The sequence below is a fragment of the Ceratosolen solmsi genome, unplaced genomic scaffold (assembly GCF_000503995.2).
Source record: "Ceratosolen solmsi marchali unplaced genomic scaffold, CerSol_1.0 scaffold45, whole genome shotgun sequence".
NCBI lineage: Eukaryota > Metazoa > Arthropoda > Insecta > Hymenoptera > Agaonidae > Ceratosolen > Ceratosolen solmsi.
Window position 1 is genome coordinate 672404 of NW_011948436.1, and position 18966 is coordinate 691369.

The window sequence follows — 18966 nt, forward strand, 5'->3', positions numbered from 1 at the left end:
AATAAACTGAATATTCATAATAAAATACCTTATACCTTAAGCATACAAAATAAATAATTATAAAGCTATTTAGTAAAGTTGCTTAGCTATATATAAATATCTATTGTTGCGCAGTTTTCAATGCCCCTTATATAATTTTAAATATATAAAATTTCAAATATTGAGTTTTCAAAGTGCATGGACTATAGACATAGCTATACCATGCAAACTACTACGACTTGAAATTCATTTTTGTGACGCCCGAAGCCCGAGTAAAATGAATTTAATTTAATGTAATGCATGATGAAAGTTTATATGAACTTCCTGCGATTGAAAATTGCCTCTATCAAATAGATGCATTAAGATAAAAGGGACGACTGCCTGACCTTTTTCACTTCTTTCGGTTCATGGATGTATTTATTTTAACGTTAACCAGCCGAAGAGAACATGCCACTTTGGTGGTACCCCTTGGTGAGATAAGAGAAAAGGTCAAAGAGTCTGTCCTTGGACTTGACTGTTGAACTCTTTGAAACTAATTTTTCATATGGAATCACTCTTATTTCGTTCTGTTGCTATTTTTACTATGTACAAAAGTAATCAAGGCTTCCTTTTGCTATCAGCATATCGGTATTTTATATTCATGCATTTACATTTTGTTTTTCTGTAAATGTTTATTCCCATTTATTTATTTTGGACTGAAAATTCGTCTGTCTTTATAAGTCGTATGCTAAATGTTGTAATATCTTTAGTCTATGTTATTTCATTCTTGTATTTTGATGAAGCTTCATTTGAGAATTTGTTTAGTTGTGATGCTAAGAATTAAAGGATTAAATTATTAACCACACAATCTGCAATTTTCTGAACTTTTGGCTAAAAATTTCTTCAAATTAATATTTACTCTTATTCTTATAATTTTATGAAATTACTATAATTCAATAATTTTCCATTATACTTATTATTTTATGAAATTTTCATATTTTTGTCATTTTATCGTTATTACCCTTATTATATTCTCATATATTCTTCATATATTTTCCATAACTTGATTTTCTTAAGTCTCGATAAGCATCATATAGAATTTATTTTTAATATATGAATAATATATGAATTATATTTATTATATGATTTATATTTATTAATAAACATAACTAGTTTATAAGTACATTTATATTTTTAATTTATGTATAAATATATTCATTCTTTTTAAATTAAGCATTACTTTAATCATATATCAAATTATTCAATTATTATTATTGTGGATATAAAATGCATTATATTTTCTTTAGTAAAACATGTGTTTTATTTTTAAGGTGTCAAAGAGCGAAACCATGATTGGAATAATCTGTAAGATCATTAAAGATACAATTATATTTTTTATTCAGAATTAATAAACCGATTAAAATTTATTTCATTGGAAAACCATTACATTTACTATTGATCTCTATTAATAAAGTATTTGAAGTTATTAAGATCACAAGAAACAAATTTATATCTAAAGCTTTAAGAACTGTTTTCCGGTAACTAAAATTAAAGTGCACAACAGAGAGTTTAATCTCTTTGATTCAAAATCCTCGTATTAAATTAGTAGTAATCTAAATTCACACTTAAAATTTATTATAAATTATTAATTAAGCACGTTTATTTTTATTTTTTTTTTTACTTTAATCTTTAAATAATGAAGATCTGTTCAGGTTAAGTTGCACAAACCAACTTAAATAAATACCATAAATAAAGAATACTCTATTTTTTCATTGCTTATTAGTTTTATATTGCTGAATTTTTAGAATTTTCAAAAATTATCAATGATTGCATGCAAGTATTCTCTATTGTGTGTTTAATTTTCAAAAATCAAAAGAAAAGGCTTTACATAATTTAAAGGCGATCATTTACGATTGGATTAATTAAAGATAAAGGTAACGAAAGTATTACTATAATTTTTAAATAAATTTTTATTAATTAAAAACTATAATTTCAAATTATCTTAACTACTCTTACTCTATAAATATATCATAATTGTTACTGCTATATATATTTTTTTTAATTGTGTATCATTATTATATGTATATTCTATATCACTATAATTATAAGACCTTTTAAAATATTTTGCACATATAAATATGTACCGTTTAAAAAAAAATTGCTAAAGCAAGGATGAGATAGATTTCTTACTGACGGTTATTAAATTTAATTATTATGAAGTTGAGTACAAGAGTACCAATATAAAAAGGTACGGAAAATACAAAATACAATAATAGCTCTGTTTTTGTATGCTTATAATTTTATTAAATGAATTAAGAATTTTCTAGAAGTATTTCTTATATTGAGGACGATTTATTCACTGGATCGATAATTATACACTATAAATCTTATGCATTTAAGTAACTTTATTCTTATTAAAATATTTAAAAATGCATTAAAAAATTAAATTTATCGTACGATTTCATTTTTTATATCTTATAATAATATAAAAGAGAAAATTTTATTATTTAATTTTAATAATTTGATTTAATATTTATTTTATAGAGCAAATGTTTTTATTATCAGTCCCTTAAAAAACATCTATAAATAAGCATATATGTAAGAAGCATTAAACAATATTTTTGCTCTGGTGTTGATTAATATCTATATTTGATAAAATTGAAAGACTGCAATTTCTTAATTTAATTTTTGTATAATAATGCATAATTTTTGTATTTTTAGAGTTCAGAATGAAGCTGTGGTGGAGTTTGATATTAATAAGCGTCGCCCTACCGATGATAGTTTGTGCGACAAATGTAGAGTCTGATCTTTGGGAAGAGGATGACAAAGAAGTTCTTGTACGATCAATTCGCGGCACCAAGGAACGGGGTATATAAATCAATTATTTAAAATAAAATTTCAGACCTATTTGGCCCATCATTATCTTTTTTTTTCTTCAAAATATTTATGAGCCTCTTCATAAGTTATATACATACACATTCAAGAATTATATATATATATATATATATAGACATATTCAAAAACTATAATGCTTTGTAAATTTGATTTATTTTAAAATTGGTAATAATTAAATTTTCATATTCAAAAAATTATAATTTTTATAATACATTACTGAAGATATTCATTCTGTTTAATAAATATTAAAAAAAAAATTTCAAATGCTTTTAAATATATGATATATTTTTTTCATCGACTTGTTAAAGTTCTGTCTGAATGCCGAATAAACTTATAAATAATTATTATAGATTAGGAATATATACGAAATTTCGACCAATTAAATTTCAAAATACTCTTTAGCTTTTCGTTATAACTTGTGCTAAAATACTATTAGACTTACATTGAATTGCTAACTAAATTCAGTAAATTATATAATCATTAATCTTTTCAAATTTTATTTTTGATTATGTGTATTTCTTTCATATATTGTTTATAATGACATTGCATTGATTGAATTTAAAATGTAACATTTTTTTACAAAATATTTATTTGAAAAACTAATCTTAAATTAGTTTATTTTAAAATAAAAAAAAAAATTAGAAAAATGACTGAATTCTAAATTTCTAGTATATTTGTAATTAAATGCAGTGAATTTAAGGTTTTAATTATAATCATGAGAAATTGAACGTATTAATTTCATTTATATATGCGATAATTCATGTATTTAATATGAATCCGAAGCTCAAGTATTATACTATGTTATTTATGTAATACTAGATAATAATTTTTTTATTTACTGAATAATTTTTAATTAATGAGTTTTAAGAATATTAAATAATCAGTATTTCGTCCCTAGTTCGACTGTTGGATATTGTCGGAATAATTTGTAATTTCAATAAGCTCACTTATCATACTAAATCGATGTTCAGTTTTTTAATTATGCTAATTTGAAATTATACGAATTTTCGGTGAGATTTTTAATTAATTCTGCTAATTTTCATTTATCATTTTTTCCTATAAAAATATTATTACTCTTCGATACCTGTTTGTTCCTTTTTTTTAATTGTTTTTAACTTCTAAACGTCTATTATTCTTAGTTTTATTATAAAAAATGACAATTTACCTTTTAAAATTTTGAATAAATTGAAAATAAAAAATTTGAATAGTTAAAATATTAATAAAAAATAATTTGACGATATTTGTGTTAACTAAAGCGTGAAAAATGACAAAATACTTTTATACTATTTATTGTAGCTTTACTATAATATTATGTTTTTTTCTTTTTCAAATAACGACTTTTAAAATGCTTTTTAAAGACAAATTGTATATAATTTTTAATGACTATATAAATTATCAATAGCTAAGTGAAATATAAACTAAATATAATCGTCTTTATTTCAATGATTGGCAAACATAACCATCTGAAGGTTCTATTTAAACTTGTTGCATATTTAAATGAAGATAAACAAAAATGTCATTTATAAAATGCTTTTACCTGGGGAGTATTTCAATAGTTCCGAATTTTGGTAAAGGCATAAAATTATTAAAAAATTTTAAAAAAGCATAAGTATTGTAGTGTTCAGTAGTAACTCGGTAGTTCGAATAAAGTATTATCTTTAATAATTCTATAAGATTATATTATGTAAGCATTAAATCTTTGTGAGAAAATTTTTTATTATTTATTCATTATATTTTAATTTATTTTATTTATTTTGTTTTAGGTTTTGTATTTTGTTGATTTAGATATTTTTTAGGTACGGAGGAATTAAATAAAAGTTGTTGAATATTATGAAAAAGTATTTCTTAGTTTTAATCGACTTCGTTAGTAGCAGTTATTATATTTATTTTCTATTAGAATAGTGAAATGAATAATGAAGCAATTCAATTATTTTCTGTTTTTAATCATTCATCGTTATATCAATTAATTCGTATAAAATTCTGAATTACTTTTATCTATATTATTATTTATTTAATTTTCAAATTTTGATCCATTGAGATTTGTAAATGATAGAACGTAATAACAAATATGCAATTGCAAGTTTGATCTACAGAAATAAAAATCTAATATTAATGATATATCTGACAATCAACATCGCACGTGTATGATCGCAATTTGAATAAATTAATATTATAAGAATTTCTATATATTTAAGAATTATTTTTAACAATAGTAGTTGATAGAGTAATTAAGCAGAAGTTTAATATATATTTATGTTTACGTTTAGATTATAAAGATATTTGATAGAGCGATATAAAAATAAAGTTATTGGTAAAGAAACTCGAGACATTTAAATTAATGATAAGTATAAGTATTAACAAAAAAAATTCAAAGGCTGGTTAGTGTATGATTGATTGGCGAAAAATTCAATGGAATCGAGTATTAGGAGTTAAAAAAGCTATTGCCACGCGTAGTGAAAATAGGTGATGAATTTAATTTTGAATACAATAACATTTTATTCCTTCGTATCCTTCAAATGTACATAATTTGGAGGAAAAGCAATAACGATTACGAAAAAAAAAGAAAAAAAAATGAAGCAGAATACAAAAAGACAGAAAAAACTTTCGGATTTTGGCCAATGAGCAGAGACGTTTAAAGCAATTACAATTTTTATCGAATGCTTCGAAAGCCAAGTAACGTATTTATTAATTGTTATGGATGTAGCATCTGGTGGTGGCGGCAGCAGCGTCTCTACGTCCTGTCGATACAGTAAGGGTCAGTGGTCCGACTGCGATCCCAAAACCAACATGCGGACGCGCACCCTCACCCTCAAAAAGAGCGACAAGATGTGTGAGCAGACCAAAGTCATCACGAAGAAATGCAAGAAAGGTAAAGGTAACGTCAAAGCAGTAACATATGTGCCAACGCACTATAGTCTTCGAATTGTAAAAATCGATTTGATGTAAATGTAAAATTCGATTTTGAGACTGATTTACAATTTCGTTCAGCATAACTGTATTCCTAAAAGATCAAGTAGAAGACTATCTATTTCAATAATGTCCGTAGCTCGTTATTTGACTTAAACAAATGTTAGAGATTTCGGTGTTGATATTATGTGACGATATCGACAAGAATGTTAATGTACCGAACGTACACCAGTCAAAAGAACTCTTATCGGATTCTAAATTTAATTCGCGATTTTATCGCTTTTACACGTTTCCTTTCTAATACTCTACGCAATATTAAGATTTTTTAAAATTACAACCTTAGCAATAGTAAATATTTATTCTTACGTCTATTGACTTTTTCCTTTCTTTTTTTTTGTAATCTCTTAACATTAAACGATATAATAACTGTATTTAAAATGGTTAATAGGGAGTTAGGAAATAGTAGTTAGGAAACAAAGTGAATATTTAAAAGCTTTATAACCATATTACGATTTTCTTATCAATCAATCGGTGCGAAGAAATTTTTCTTTAGAATTGCAATTATTTTATTATTAACAATGAAAATATATATACGTTTTTACTGCACACGTGTTTCTATATTATTAATGTAGTTATTGTAATTTGCGGTCTAAGAATATTTAAGCAATACTTGTATGCTTATGTTTTTCATAGTAAGACACTCGAAGCATTTTAAGAAAAAGGTTTTGAATCCATAATTTAATTAACATATTTTAATTCTTTTAAATAAGTTGCATATACGTTATAAATTTTATTAATATAGATTTGATACATATTTAGATTATAATAAATAAATAAAGTAATAATAGAAACAGTTACTAAATTTTAGTGTATTTATTAATTTATAAATTATGTAGAAACAAATAATTTTAACTTTTTGAAAAATATAATACAGAGGCCTTATCGGATGGTCACGGGTTTTTTTTTTATAATAATACGAAACAGAGTAAATATATATATATATATATATATATATATGTTATTATATTTTTTAATTTCTAATTAATTTATATAAATAAGTGAAACTGATAAATGAATGCACACACAATAAACAAATATACACACATATTTTTTTCATAATCGATAATAAGATTAATTGAATTATATTATAATAGGTTAACGATATTTTTTAATATATATGATTTTTTATAATATATATATATATATATATATATATATATAATATTTATGATTTTTCTAATGTTTTAATATTATGTATATGCATAAATTATATACATTAATTTTATGCTAATTTCTAACTATTGTAACAATTATTAAATTTATTTTATTTGCAATTTGCAATTCCATCCACTGATGAGGAGTAGCTATGGATTTTAATATTAGTGTAAATAACCGTAAAGTTAGAAACAATTAAAATTTGGATAAAAAGTTGTATTAACGATAAATTAGTCATAATGAAAATAAATTTTGTGCCAAGTGTTAATAATTTTTTTAAAAGTTTTTCAGTCTGTAAAACCCTGTCTGTAAAACTGTACATTTGTATTAAATATTGCTTGTAATAAATTTAAATTGAACTTAAAATGATTATTGTACTTTAAGAAAAATTGTAATTAATGCTGTTAATGTAAAACGTTAAATCTATTTTACTAAAATTCACATTGAATAATTCATTTCAAATTGTTATCAAATTGCTATTTGCATTTCAAAATGCAAATTTAGCTTAAACGATATTTCAAATAATTGTTAAAAATTATAGTATAATGGCATATTTTCAAATATATTGAATAAATAAAGAAAGTATAAATATATTGTTGTTATATTGTTGATTTATCTTTTTAATGTGATTGATGAAGTTCAAGGCAATTAAAATCAGAATTGTATTAAATCATTCACTATAAGAAGCTACAATACAATATAGTCATTTAAAATATTATTATTCAAATACTTTAAATTTAAAATTTAATTTATACTTAATCCATAATTAATTTAACTAAAATTTAAGTAAATTTTTGCGAAATTGCGAAATTTTACTAAAGTTAAAAATTTTTATGCCGAAAATTGTTCGATATTTGTAAATCGTGGCAACTTACATAGCAACTCTAAAATTCAAAACAAAATTTCAAAATTTCAAAACTGACAATTACAAAAGTTATCTATTTTATTTATAGCTTGCAGATACGAAAAAGGAACTTGGGCAAATTGTGTCAATCAAAGTATGGTGCGCGTTGATAACTTAAAAGCGAATAGCGACCCTTCTTGTGAGAAAACGCGTCGTATTACAAAGAGATGTAAACCAGAAGCTAATAATAAAAAAGCCACAAAAGGTGCGTATTTTGATTATATAAAATACTTTTAGTAAATACTTAAAGGCAATTGGAATAAAAAATTCTTTCAAGATTTATGTGAATTAATGGGATGTTAAATAAAAGGTAACGATACCATACGTAAAAGGTACAATATTTACGCGAGTTTAATATTATAGTTTTACTAAAGATTTAACAAAATTAAAAAAAAAAAACTATTTTACCCTATATCTCTATATGCTAGGTGAATGGACAATTCAGTTACGTAGTGATATAAAATATATATAAAGTAGCCATTATTACGTTTACAAGTTTACAAAAAATATTTCTTTTAGTATTTATGAACCTATAAAATTTTTTAGTAAAAAAAATTAATGTATCATAATTGAAATATCATTGCTGTAAAAAAAATTATTGTTTAAAATTCATTTATAAATTGTCATTGACTTAATTAGCCTCTTGGTCATAAGCGACTAAATTACGTATTTTATGACTTTCTTGCCATATATTCATAACAAAAATTGGTATAAAAAAAAATGTTATTTTAATTATAATTACAATTATAAGAAAATTTTCTTCATATTGAAATATATATTTTTTAATAAACTAATTACTTTAGTGTAATACGGTTGCCTTTTATTTATACATAAATTAATATTATCAAGGAAATAATATTTTCTTTTAATTTATATAATACACAAAAACCTTAAGTATAATCATAAGCTCGTATATTTATAAAATAATAATTATTTTGCCATTATCTTGTGATGATATTCGCATTAAAGCATGTTATAATTTTTTTTTTTTTTCACATTTTAATCGAAAAATCTTGGTTGTAAAGGTTACGATATAGAATATAATTAAAATAGAATAAAAGATTTAAACGGTAAAATAATAATTTTAATAATGATAATAAATTACTACGGAAAACTTTCCAATAGCCAAATATAATAGAATTCAAATATATTTTATACGGAAATGTTTGATGAATTTTCCATATCGATTATTAAATCAATGTAGAAAAATATTTTTTGTAATTATGATGATGTAAATTATGATAGATAATTTAATGTCATAACAATAACATTTAATGTCATCTCCGTGTCTTTCTTTTGCAGACCGATCGAACAAGAAAACTAGCAAACAACAGTAAGATCGAACCTGAATAACCGCCTGGTTAAAATCGAAGGCGTTAATGTCACAAAAACTTTCTAAAGCTATAAAGAAGTTTTACGATGACGACTTGATAAATGAAAAAGAAAGAGCATTACAATCGATAAGCCTACCAGTAATATAATTGAAATTGAATCAGCAAGAAAAAGAAAGGAGAATAGAATTAATAGAAGAAAAAGAAGAAGAAAAAGAAGAAGAAAAATGCATTGAGTAAATTTCAAGGTATAGATAAAAAATGAAAACAAACTATTGCGTAAATTCATAGCTCTTTTTAAACGCGAAAGATGCATTCCCTGTGAATGATAATACATGCACATAATTCTCTTTAAACAAAAAATTTAATGAGAAAAACAAGAGAAAAGAGCAAGCATCTTTCTTATTCTTGCATAAAACTCCGGAAGACTTGCACAGTATGAAATACTGTAAATGTACGCCTTTTGCATGCTGATAAAACTTGGTTTTTTTGTCATACGAACGATCAAAATAAAGTTTCAAAAGGCAGAATAGGTAGCACTGCGATTTTTTTTTTTTTTTTTTTTTTGTTGCAAATATGGTGTCGTATTCTACACATCAAAATACGAGATTTTACTTAAAAACAAAAATTAAAATATATATTCATCACGCAATCGTCACGTGTTGACGATTTGAAATTTAAAGCAAAAATATACAGCAGTGAGTTGGCCGATGCGTGGTGAATTGACTAGATTTTAGATTATTCAATATACGTAGTTTTTGAATAAATAAGCGTTAATATGAAGGTAAAAGTTATTGTATATATACACATATAAATGCTTGTTTGTATCTTGGTGTGCGTGTGTGTATATATACATAATGAATAAATCGTCAACACGATTGCGATGTCGATTTTTCGAATCATGTACTTCCATCAGATTTCTTAATACGAAGCTGTTAACACCGTTCCTCAATATAATAATAATAATAATAATAATAATAATAATAATAATAATAATAATAATAATAAAAGAAAATAATAATAATAAATAAATAAATAAAAAATAAACAAAAACAACGCGGATCGGACAGCTTTATTTTTTGTATTTTCTCATATAAAGTAGCAAATTTCCCTTTTAAATATAAAACGAGAATATCTTTCTTAAGTGTAAGCAATGTAGTGTACAAGTTTTAAAATATTATTTGTGCATTGAATTTTACGATTTGTCTTTTTTTATTTCACTATACAAGGGGCCTTGATTAACTTTTCTTTTCGAAGAGCCAAAACAATTATCTATCATTTATTCAACATTATCTTGTGAAAAATACCTTCGTACTATTTATAAACATCTAAATACATGTGAAAACTTTTCTCTTTAATTTAAAAAAAAAAAAAAAAAAAAACTCGTTATTCGATTTTACATTAAATTGAATGATGAATGTAATCTTCAGCGAAACGTATCTATAAAAATATAGATATGATAATAATTAGAAGGAAAAAATGTGCATAAATATAACTTTTGTTTTAAAAAATAAAAAAAAAACCAGGCTATTGTCACACATTTCAAGTGCTTCGATTCACCGAGAAGAAATTTTGTTCGAACAATTTTCAGTTATATTGAACAAATATTATCAAATATATTATTGTAATTTTTATTATAAATTGATTTTCTCAGTGCGTAAGTTACTCGAGCGATGATGTAATTCTGAATAAGTTGATGAAAATATACAACGCGTACTTACGGAATCATGCACTGCACTCGAGTCTTTCTCTATAATAATTATCACCAGTAAAAGTAATAAAACGAAAAAAAGAAAAAAAAAGATAAAAAAAGGAAAAACGTAAAAGAAGTAGAAAATAATTTTTAAGCGAGAAGCGAGATATCCATTACAACTAATTTTTTGATATAATAATATAATAAGCATACCAATAACTTTTGGAGAACCCCCCCCCCTCCCTTTACTCTGCATTAACCAATATCGGAACGGTATAAGTCAATGACGCGGTGCAAAATAATTTTCGCATTTATTCCAAAATCAAATAATACATAGAAGACTGCATGAATAATATTTTCTTTTTGCATTCGCGTCACGTACCGGTTGAGCATAAAAATCAAAGCAAAAAAAAAAAAGAAATAACTAAAAAATAAAAGTAATTTATTCAACGAGAAACTCAATGTGTCTTCTTCACAGAGCAGATGTATCAAAGTTTCCTCGGGCGATTATCTTATAAAGCTCAATTAAACTGACAAATATGTGTTATATATACATACACGTAGAAAGATATACAATAAACGACAATTTAATAGCTGATTTTAATTTGTACGTCCGAGTGATTCAGTAATTGTAAGGTATCCGATTTCTTATGCCAAAGTGTAAAACTTTCAATGTGTACGTATAATAAAAATTTTATCATTTATACAGGATCGAATAATCAAATGTGAATGATCAAAAGTGAAAATAAGATATGTCACTAAATAAAAGATCTTTGATTTATATTCTTGCTTTATCGAGCGTACAAATTGAGCAGTGTGAAAGTAAATCACGTTATCTATGAAAAAAAAACTCATAAGAAATAACTCAGAAGAATACACGATAATCGAAATTCAGTTGGTAAAAAAACTTTATTAATCCTCTTGTTTCTAGTAAGTAGACAAACGAATATAGATAACAATTAAAAACGCACCATATCATCAAAATAAATACACAAGTAATAAAAAGTTATGGAATAGTCTATATAAAGATAGTATTTACCTATGTTCTACATGGAAACCCTAACGACCTATTAACTCCAATTTTATTCAGAATCCTTAGACGTCTACTGTTATAAAAAAACAATTTAAAAATGAAAATATTGCGCTCAAATATTTCTTCTCTTAGTCTAGATTCCAAAAAGATTCTATTCATTAGGGCAAAAATAATTAGAGATAAGGTTTAAATATCAATTTTGAAAATTTTAACGTCTCTTTCCAGCGTAATATAACGTAACTTCTAATGTTTCGACTAAAAATGAAATTTTTTATAACACAATTAATTTGATAATTAATAATGTTATTTTATATATTTATTATTTTTATTTTATTTTTTATTTATTTTTTTTTTTTTCATGGGATAAAAATTATATATTATATGAGTTGATAAATACATTATTTTTTTACTCATTGGGACTATGAAAATTAATACAATGTAAGAGTAAATCGTAATGTAAAATATTTATTGTCGTTTGAAATTAGAAATTGAATCTAGAAAAAAAAATCTTATTCGAAGTTAAAGCTAATTTTATGTTTTAAATTCCTACTTTCATTTTGATGAAGAATTGTAGAAAGAGAGAGAAAGAAAGACACTGATTCTCGTCGATGCTTATGCTCGGCGTTTTAAAATATACGTAAAAAAATAATTAAAAAAAGTAATCAAAATCAATAAGTATATTTCTGTCGTTATAGTGAAATAATTATTGATAGAAGAAATAGAAATTATTTTTTTTTTTTATTAATAATTGGTCTCTATAAATATAATGTTAACATTTTTACGTATTTTTTCTTATTTCTGCGAAAGTTTCAACGTTTCTTGTACTATCTGTATTCACGAATTGTTGTATTGTAGACGTTGATCATTGAAGAAAATTGAAAATAAAGAAAAAATAAAAAAAAAAAAAAAAAAAAAAAAAAAAAAAAGAGAGAATTCAATTATCCTGTCTCGAAGAATCAACCTATTCCTGCGCAAACATGTATTTATGTAGTGATGTCGTGAGTAACGATTCACTTTTATTTATTACTTTAAGTAAATTCATTAATTACTTCGTGTAGTACGAAAAACAATTTCAATTATATTCTATTAAAAGTCTAATAAACTTCAACTTACAATACATCTTAATTAATTTCATTTTATTTTTACTACTCAACATATAGATGTAAATAAGATAAATCGATTACATAAAACATCAGTTTATTAATATTCAATGTTGTACAAATATGTTTTATCTAGCTTATTAACTACTTAAGGTGAGGTAAAAAAAAAAAATTTTTTTTTTGTTTAATATGACGATATAAAAATTCCTTAAATTACAAAGGTTCTGGAAATATTTTCAAATTGTTTGATGATTTTTATTTATACAAATATTTTTAATACAAAAATTCAGAAGCATTATAAATATAGGCAATTTGTAATGCTTGTAATGTTTCTTCCAAGTTTCTTTATTGTTTATATAAACGAGCAAAGTATTTATCAAAATCTTAAAACTTTTTGTCATGTTTATAAACTTGATTTACATTTTTCATTTCATAATATTCATATATAAAATAAAATTCTTAATTATTAGATATTAGATATAATAACATACTTATGGACGGAATCGTTAAATTAACTAGCAGGCACATTTTGACATTAAATAATTAGTAGTATCAAAATTTGAATTCAATAATGTTAAATATTCTCTTTAATAAGAAGATAGAAAAATCTAGTGCATCAATGTGTATATTAAATCTTACGAAGCAGTTAATTGATCTCATAATTGAACAGATATTGTCTTTAAAATTTATGGAATGATAATCTGTAGAATATTAAATGATCAAACTGTACAATTTTATGCGGGACGTGAGCTATACGTATTTGAAGGATAAGTTTCGGTAAAATGATTTTTTTTCAACAATTTTGAAGTCTCAAAGACAATAAACGTTCGTTTAAGGCATATAATGATTCTTTTACGTTAATTGCATCAAGCTACTGAAACTGATAATTCACGAGAATATGTTTTACCTTCCCAATCTTGTTCGGTAGGCAATGGCTCGTGTCTAACTTTACAAATGCGTGGGCCATATTTTAACAAAATCATTATAACCCCTATGATAAACATCGTCAAGACAGCAGAAGCCGGCCAAAATATATGAAGACTCATTATTGACTTATTGTTAACAACTGTTCTACGAATCTTTTAATCTTGAATATTAATCCAATCAACTTAAATATCACTTTCTCGTTTTTGTAGTTCTATATACTGTTGCGGTTGTTGCGTACCACGTTCAATTTCTTCTTGCTGGTACTGTACTACCTCATGAATATCAGATTTATATGTTTTAATACCCTTTTCTAACTCGGATAAATCAAGAGGAGGATTATTGTGCGGCGTTACGGTCCAAAGTGATTGGATCCAACGATTACCTAATACAATAATTATAATAAAATTAATTCATTCATTGCCAATTTTTCTGGAAAGATATTATATATTTTGGCGATAAGTGCAGCTTTGTATTAAAAAAAAATTTAATCTTTATTTGTAACTTTGAACCGTGTGAACGCTTGTAAGTGATATAAGATTCTTACATTTTATTTTATTATTAATTTGTGAATTATTATGACTTTTATTATTATTATTATTATTATAAAAGTCATAATAATTCATGTATGGATACATTTTAAATTCGATAAAATTTAGAAAAATTTATTTGATAAAAGGATTTTTAACAATTCATGTTATGTGAAGCGAATAAAGCTTAATGAATTTCAATTCAATAAAGTGCTAAAATAAATAAGGAAACTACCAGTGTGCCGATTTCGCCAGTAACTTTTATATTGTGAACAGTAGTAGAATGCAATGTTGATGATTATTAAAAAGCCACCGATAACGGAGCAGATGCTGATAGCAACGTAGAATGGAGTGAAGTCACCTTTTATCTGATCCTCTGGGTGAAAATATGGATTTCTTCTGAAGGCGTCACGGTCGTCTAGAATAGACATTTCATAAATTTAACTCTTACTTCTGAAAAAGAAACAATAATTTTAAATCGCAATTTACTTTGATAACTTTGTCTCAGCGATAAACGAAAAATGCAAGCCACATAATTTAAGCTATTACATAAAAATATTGTTAATTATTATTAAAGGATCGATTATTCATCTCAATATAAATGCGATTGAAATGAAAACACTCCATCTTTTCTTTTCATCTATTAAAAAGTTAATCGATCGTGTATATTCAAAAATAATATATGCATTATCTAATGCACATTTAATGTATGCAATTGGATTTTTAAGATACGGTGGAGAAATGAGATGAGATGAGATGAGATGAGCCAAGCCCAAAAGTACGTTATTCAATGGACCTTCAAGGTGTTGTGTGCTTGGATAATACTTTTTTCACTTACCGAACTAAAAAACAGCGTTCAATTATTTGCCTTTATACTATACGTTTTGTTTTTGTATTCAGCCTTTGTTATTGTTATAAATGGTAACGGACTGGCGGAAAACATTAAGCATTAAGCATTAAGCATTAAGCTCGGACTCGGGCTCGGGCTCGTTCTAAAATATAATTGAACGGAATGTTTCTCCGCCCGTAGACTAAGTTAACTTGTTTTGGGCGGGGCGCGCCGCCGCGTCTTATGGTGCCGGAGGTGGGGATTGAACGCGTGGATGCAATATTCGACATAGATTATAAAAAAATGAGAAGGCAAACTGCAGCGAATGAATATTGAGGCCATGGGGATGCAAATGGACAGCGACAGCCAACCTATAAATGCGACAAATGTAAAGATGACTTTTTAGAGGCGTACTTTAGTTTGAAATTTAGTCCAGTTTCTTTTCCCAATATTAGAAATTGCCGTTTGATTAATCGTAACGTTTAAGGAAATTGCGTTATTTTATAAATTAATAATTGCACGGAATTTTATTCATTTACAGATGAATGACTGTTAAAAATACATTTATGTGAAAAACGTTATTTATTTGATTATTTTGTACAAAGTTGTTACAAAGTTCAATTTTCATAATGACAAATGCAAAAATTCTAGACTTATTTTACCTTAAATAGCCTACCTTAGCACAAATAATGAATATAAGCTTTTGCTTGTATCCAAATATTGAAATTAAACTCAATTATCGTCTGGATTTTTTCTTATAAATGTTGCTATAATACACATATTTTCTAAAGTCGTATCTCTAGTTATGTAATACACTAATCGACCATTAAATCCAAAAGATTTTAAATATTCTAATCTACCCCAATTTATTAAGGTTTTACTTTTTCGTCCTATAGATTCGCGTTTAGAATCTGTTTTATTGTACTGTTTTATACCACAAGTAGCCCAACTGGCTATTTTGAAGAGAATTGGAAATTCATCTTTGGTAAACCCTTCGTTTTCTAAATAGTTATGGCCAACGTAATGGGAATATTCGCAACGATGATGGCAACAAAATGCAACGACTATTCCAACTTTTGAGCCATTACAATTTTTAATTAAATTTGTCATACAGCGAAAAGTTAAATCTGTAATGTTATAGAAACACTGATAATGAAGCTATTTATTATAAATTTTTTTTTTTATTATAAAAAATTATTCACATATTTGGTTTACCTGCACCAGCGCCGCAAATATGCTTGGCAAATGCAACCCTGACTGGCATATCACTAACCGCTGGTATGTCATTTAAGTTTATATCGCCAATGTCAGCACGTACTCTTGTTACGTTTATTTCAAATTTCTCATTCTTTAATTTATTATCTCTTTTATGCCTATGACTGGAACGATCGATCAACACAACCGAAGTGTTTCTTCGATCTTTTATCATTTGAACTAACCAGTATGTTAATTTACCTTTAAAAATGTATACTTTTAAATACTATTTTTAAACAATAATTTCAATTAATAAATAATAAATAATAAATAATAAAGAATAATATATATTTTAATGTTAAAGCTAAGGCTATACCTCGACCTGCTCCAAATTCAATAAAACATGTATTGTCATTAATCAGGTCAGCTTGTGCTAAATGCCCTAGTAAAGATGACGCTTGCAATAAGTGTTTTTTGGCTTCAGTTCCATATATTGGATTACTTAATTCTTTTTCTAGTACTTCATGCTTCAATATTTCTTCCGGTATTTCTGGTAATTTATCTAATAATTCAAATAAAATCTAATTTAATCAATAAATATGCATTGTAATATAACATAATCATATTTTCTTTTACCGTACGACTTTTCAATTTTATTAAGAACAATATTTATAATACTCTGATCAATTTCTGGTAATCGTATTTCATTTGGGCTTATTGCACTTTTTCCTAAATTAATTCCTTTGACAATATATATTGGCTGTATACTTTCATTAACCTTGGCATTGCAAACTTTTAAGTGTTTGGATAATTTAGACTTATAAATTGTACTGTAAATAATCTAGAACTTTTATAAGGTTCTAATCTATAACAAACATAACTCAAATATTGCAATGAAATTTTCTTAACAGTACTTACTGAGAAAGATCGAGTGGACAAGGTATTCTTTCATTGATAATTTTGTTTAGTTCGTTATAATTCGACTGATGCTCGCCGCAAAACCTTTTATCCTTCTTTACAGTCATTCGACAATATCGTTTTTTTCGTTCCAAATAGAATTGACAATGTTCTACATCAGCCATTTTTCATTTAAACTAAAATAATTTTAATTCATTTTAATATGGCATATGGCATTTAATTACCGGCAGCTCATTTTTATACGAGAATAAAAAGATTGCAAATTTCGAACCTATATATGATTTAAATTTAACTTATAATTGAGCACAGAAAGAGAACTAAAAGACAATTAATTTATGCAATTAGCAAGTTGTTTATTATGTATTTTATCGAATTTACTTCAATTATTAGAAATACAATTCTATGAGGTAAAAGGGTTAGGTCGTCCATTGAAAATGGCTCGTAAATGCCGAATGGCAGATACTGCGTTAAATCATAAATTTGAGTAATAGCAAACGACGCATGCCAGCTATTGATAATACGCAGCGCACACGAAAGAAACAAAAGCTATGGGATATTATAATCGAGGCAGTGCTCAATGATGGTTAGGATCCGCAGTTGTGCCGGAAATTTTTGAACTCGTTAGCAGACGATTTTTGGGCGAATTTTAAAGCTAAAAAAAGCAGATTACGGGCCCCTGTAGCGTGCGTTCTCAACGCGCGGAGCCACATGCATATGATACCGCGGTTCTCAAGTATATGCATATGCGATGGTTGTCGATCGTCTCGACTCTCCTCGGCTCAACGAAGAAGCCATTGAACAAAGAGGAGAGAGAGGAAAAAGAAGCACCTGCGGATCAGCAGTGTCGCGGACTCGGTGCGGTGATGTGACTTCGCGAGTTGTTCTTAAACTTTACGGAGTGTCATCGTCGATGCTCCGGAACACAAGGCTCCGATTGCTCGAGCCCTACGGCTCCTCGATCGACCTTTGCCTGGGCATCACTGGCCGCCAGAGGAAAGCCGTAGTCAACAACCTCGCGCTGATGCTGCGCTCAACCTCCTCGACTTCGGCCAACATCCAAAGTCCTGCAGTGTACAGGCGAACCTCTGGCCGTTGAGAACCGCCCGTATTTACACTCGCAACACACGGCAACGCATACACGCCAATACGTTCGCAATCCAAAACACAACACTAATCACGGTCGAGCAAACGTACACACGTGCACGCACGCACGTAATCATATACACGACTTGCGCGCTCACTCACTCGCTCACGCACTCGCGCACTCACGCACTCACGCACTCACGCACTCGCGCACTCACGCACTCACGCACTCACGCACACAACCATAGAAAAAAAAAATCACATCGAGGCTTTGCCTGCGGTTGTTGGAAAATTTTTCAAAACTCGAGGAAACATGCTAACGGCCTCGTAAAATAATATTTCTTCACGGTTTGCTTCCTAAACTTTAGAAGTAAATATCACATACATATGAATTTTTTATATTACACGTATAGGGATATTTTTCTACGTAACTGTACTATACTGCTTATGAT

At 26.5% G+C, this 18966-nt stretch overlaps 5 protein-coding genes across 8 annotated transcripts in view; 2 read left to right on the forward strand and 3 right to left on the reverse strand.

Moving 5' to 3' along the window:
• Positions 1-9384, forward strand: part of LOC105365025 (uncharacterized) — a 32834-nt gene extending 23450 nt beyond the window's left edge. For 3 of the 4 annotated variants that reach the window (XM_011503079.1, XM_011503082.1, XM_011503081.1), the window contains exons 2-5: positions 2680-2826; positions 5558-5728; positions 7929-8084; positions 9182-9384. In XM_011503079.1, coding sequence (XP_011501381.1) covers positions 2688-2826; positions 5558-5728; positions 7929-8084; positions 9182-9216 — 501 coding nt within the window. In that variant the 5' untranslated portion in view covers positions 2680-2687 and the 3' untranslated portion in view covers positions 9217-9384. The remainder of the gene's footprint in view (positions 1-2679; positions 2827-5557; positions 5729-7928; positions 8085-9181) is intronic. The other variant, XM_011503083.1, reaches the window with a different exon arrangement.
• A 4119-nt stretch (positions 9385-13503) lies between these two features.
• Positions 13504-14091, reverse strand: wrm2 (wurmchen 2 transmembrane micropeptide). Its single transcript, XM_011503085.1, has one exon. The coding sequence runs from the start codon at positions 14080-14082 to the stop codon at positions 13903-13905; it is 180 nt and encodes a 59-aa protein (XP_011501387.1). The 5' UTR covers positions 14083-14091; the 3' UTR covers positions 13504-13902.
• Positions 14092-14134: 43 nt separating this feature from the next.
• wrm1 (wurmchen 1 transmembrane protein) lies at positions 14135-15439 on the reverse strand. The gene is made up of 3 exons (XM_011503084.1): positions 15329-15439; positions 14726-14943; positions 14135-14345 (listed from the first exon to the last, which is right to left on the reverse strand). The coding sequence occupies exons 2-3, from the start codon at positions 14919-14921 to the stop codon at positions 14146-14148; spliced, it is 396 nt and encodes a 131-aa protein (XP_011501386.1). The 5' UTR covers positions 14922-14943; positions 15329-15439; the 3' UTR covers positions 14135-14145.
• A 528-nt stretch (positions 15440-15967) lies between these two features.
• Positions 15968-18495, reverse strand: LOC105365028 (tRNA:m(4)X modification enzyme TRM13 homolog). Its single transcript, XM_011503086.1, has 6 exons — positions 18260-18495; positions 17432-17607; positions 17150-17343; positions 16890-17075; positions 16535-16774; positions 15968-16446 (listed from the first exon to the last, which is right to left on the reverse strand). Exons 2-6 carry the CDS (start codon positions 17593-17595, stop codon positions 16052-16054), a joined length of 1179 nt encoding a protein of 392 aa, XP_011501388.1. The 5' UTR covers positions 17596-17607; positions 18260-18495; the 3' UTR covers positions 15968-16051.
• Positions 18496-18800: 305 nt separating this feature from the next.
• LOC105365029 (zinc finger protein 260) overlaps positions 18801-18966 on the forward strand; it is a 3564-nt gene continuing 3398 nt past the window's right edge. The window contains exon 1 of the mRNA XM_011503087.1: positions 18801-18884. The gene's annotated coding sequence lies outside the window, so the exon portion shown is untranslated. The remainder of the gene's footprint in view (positions 18885-18966) is intronic.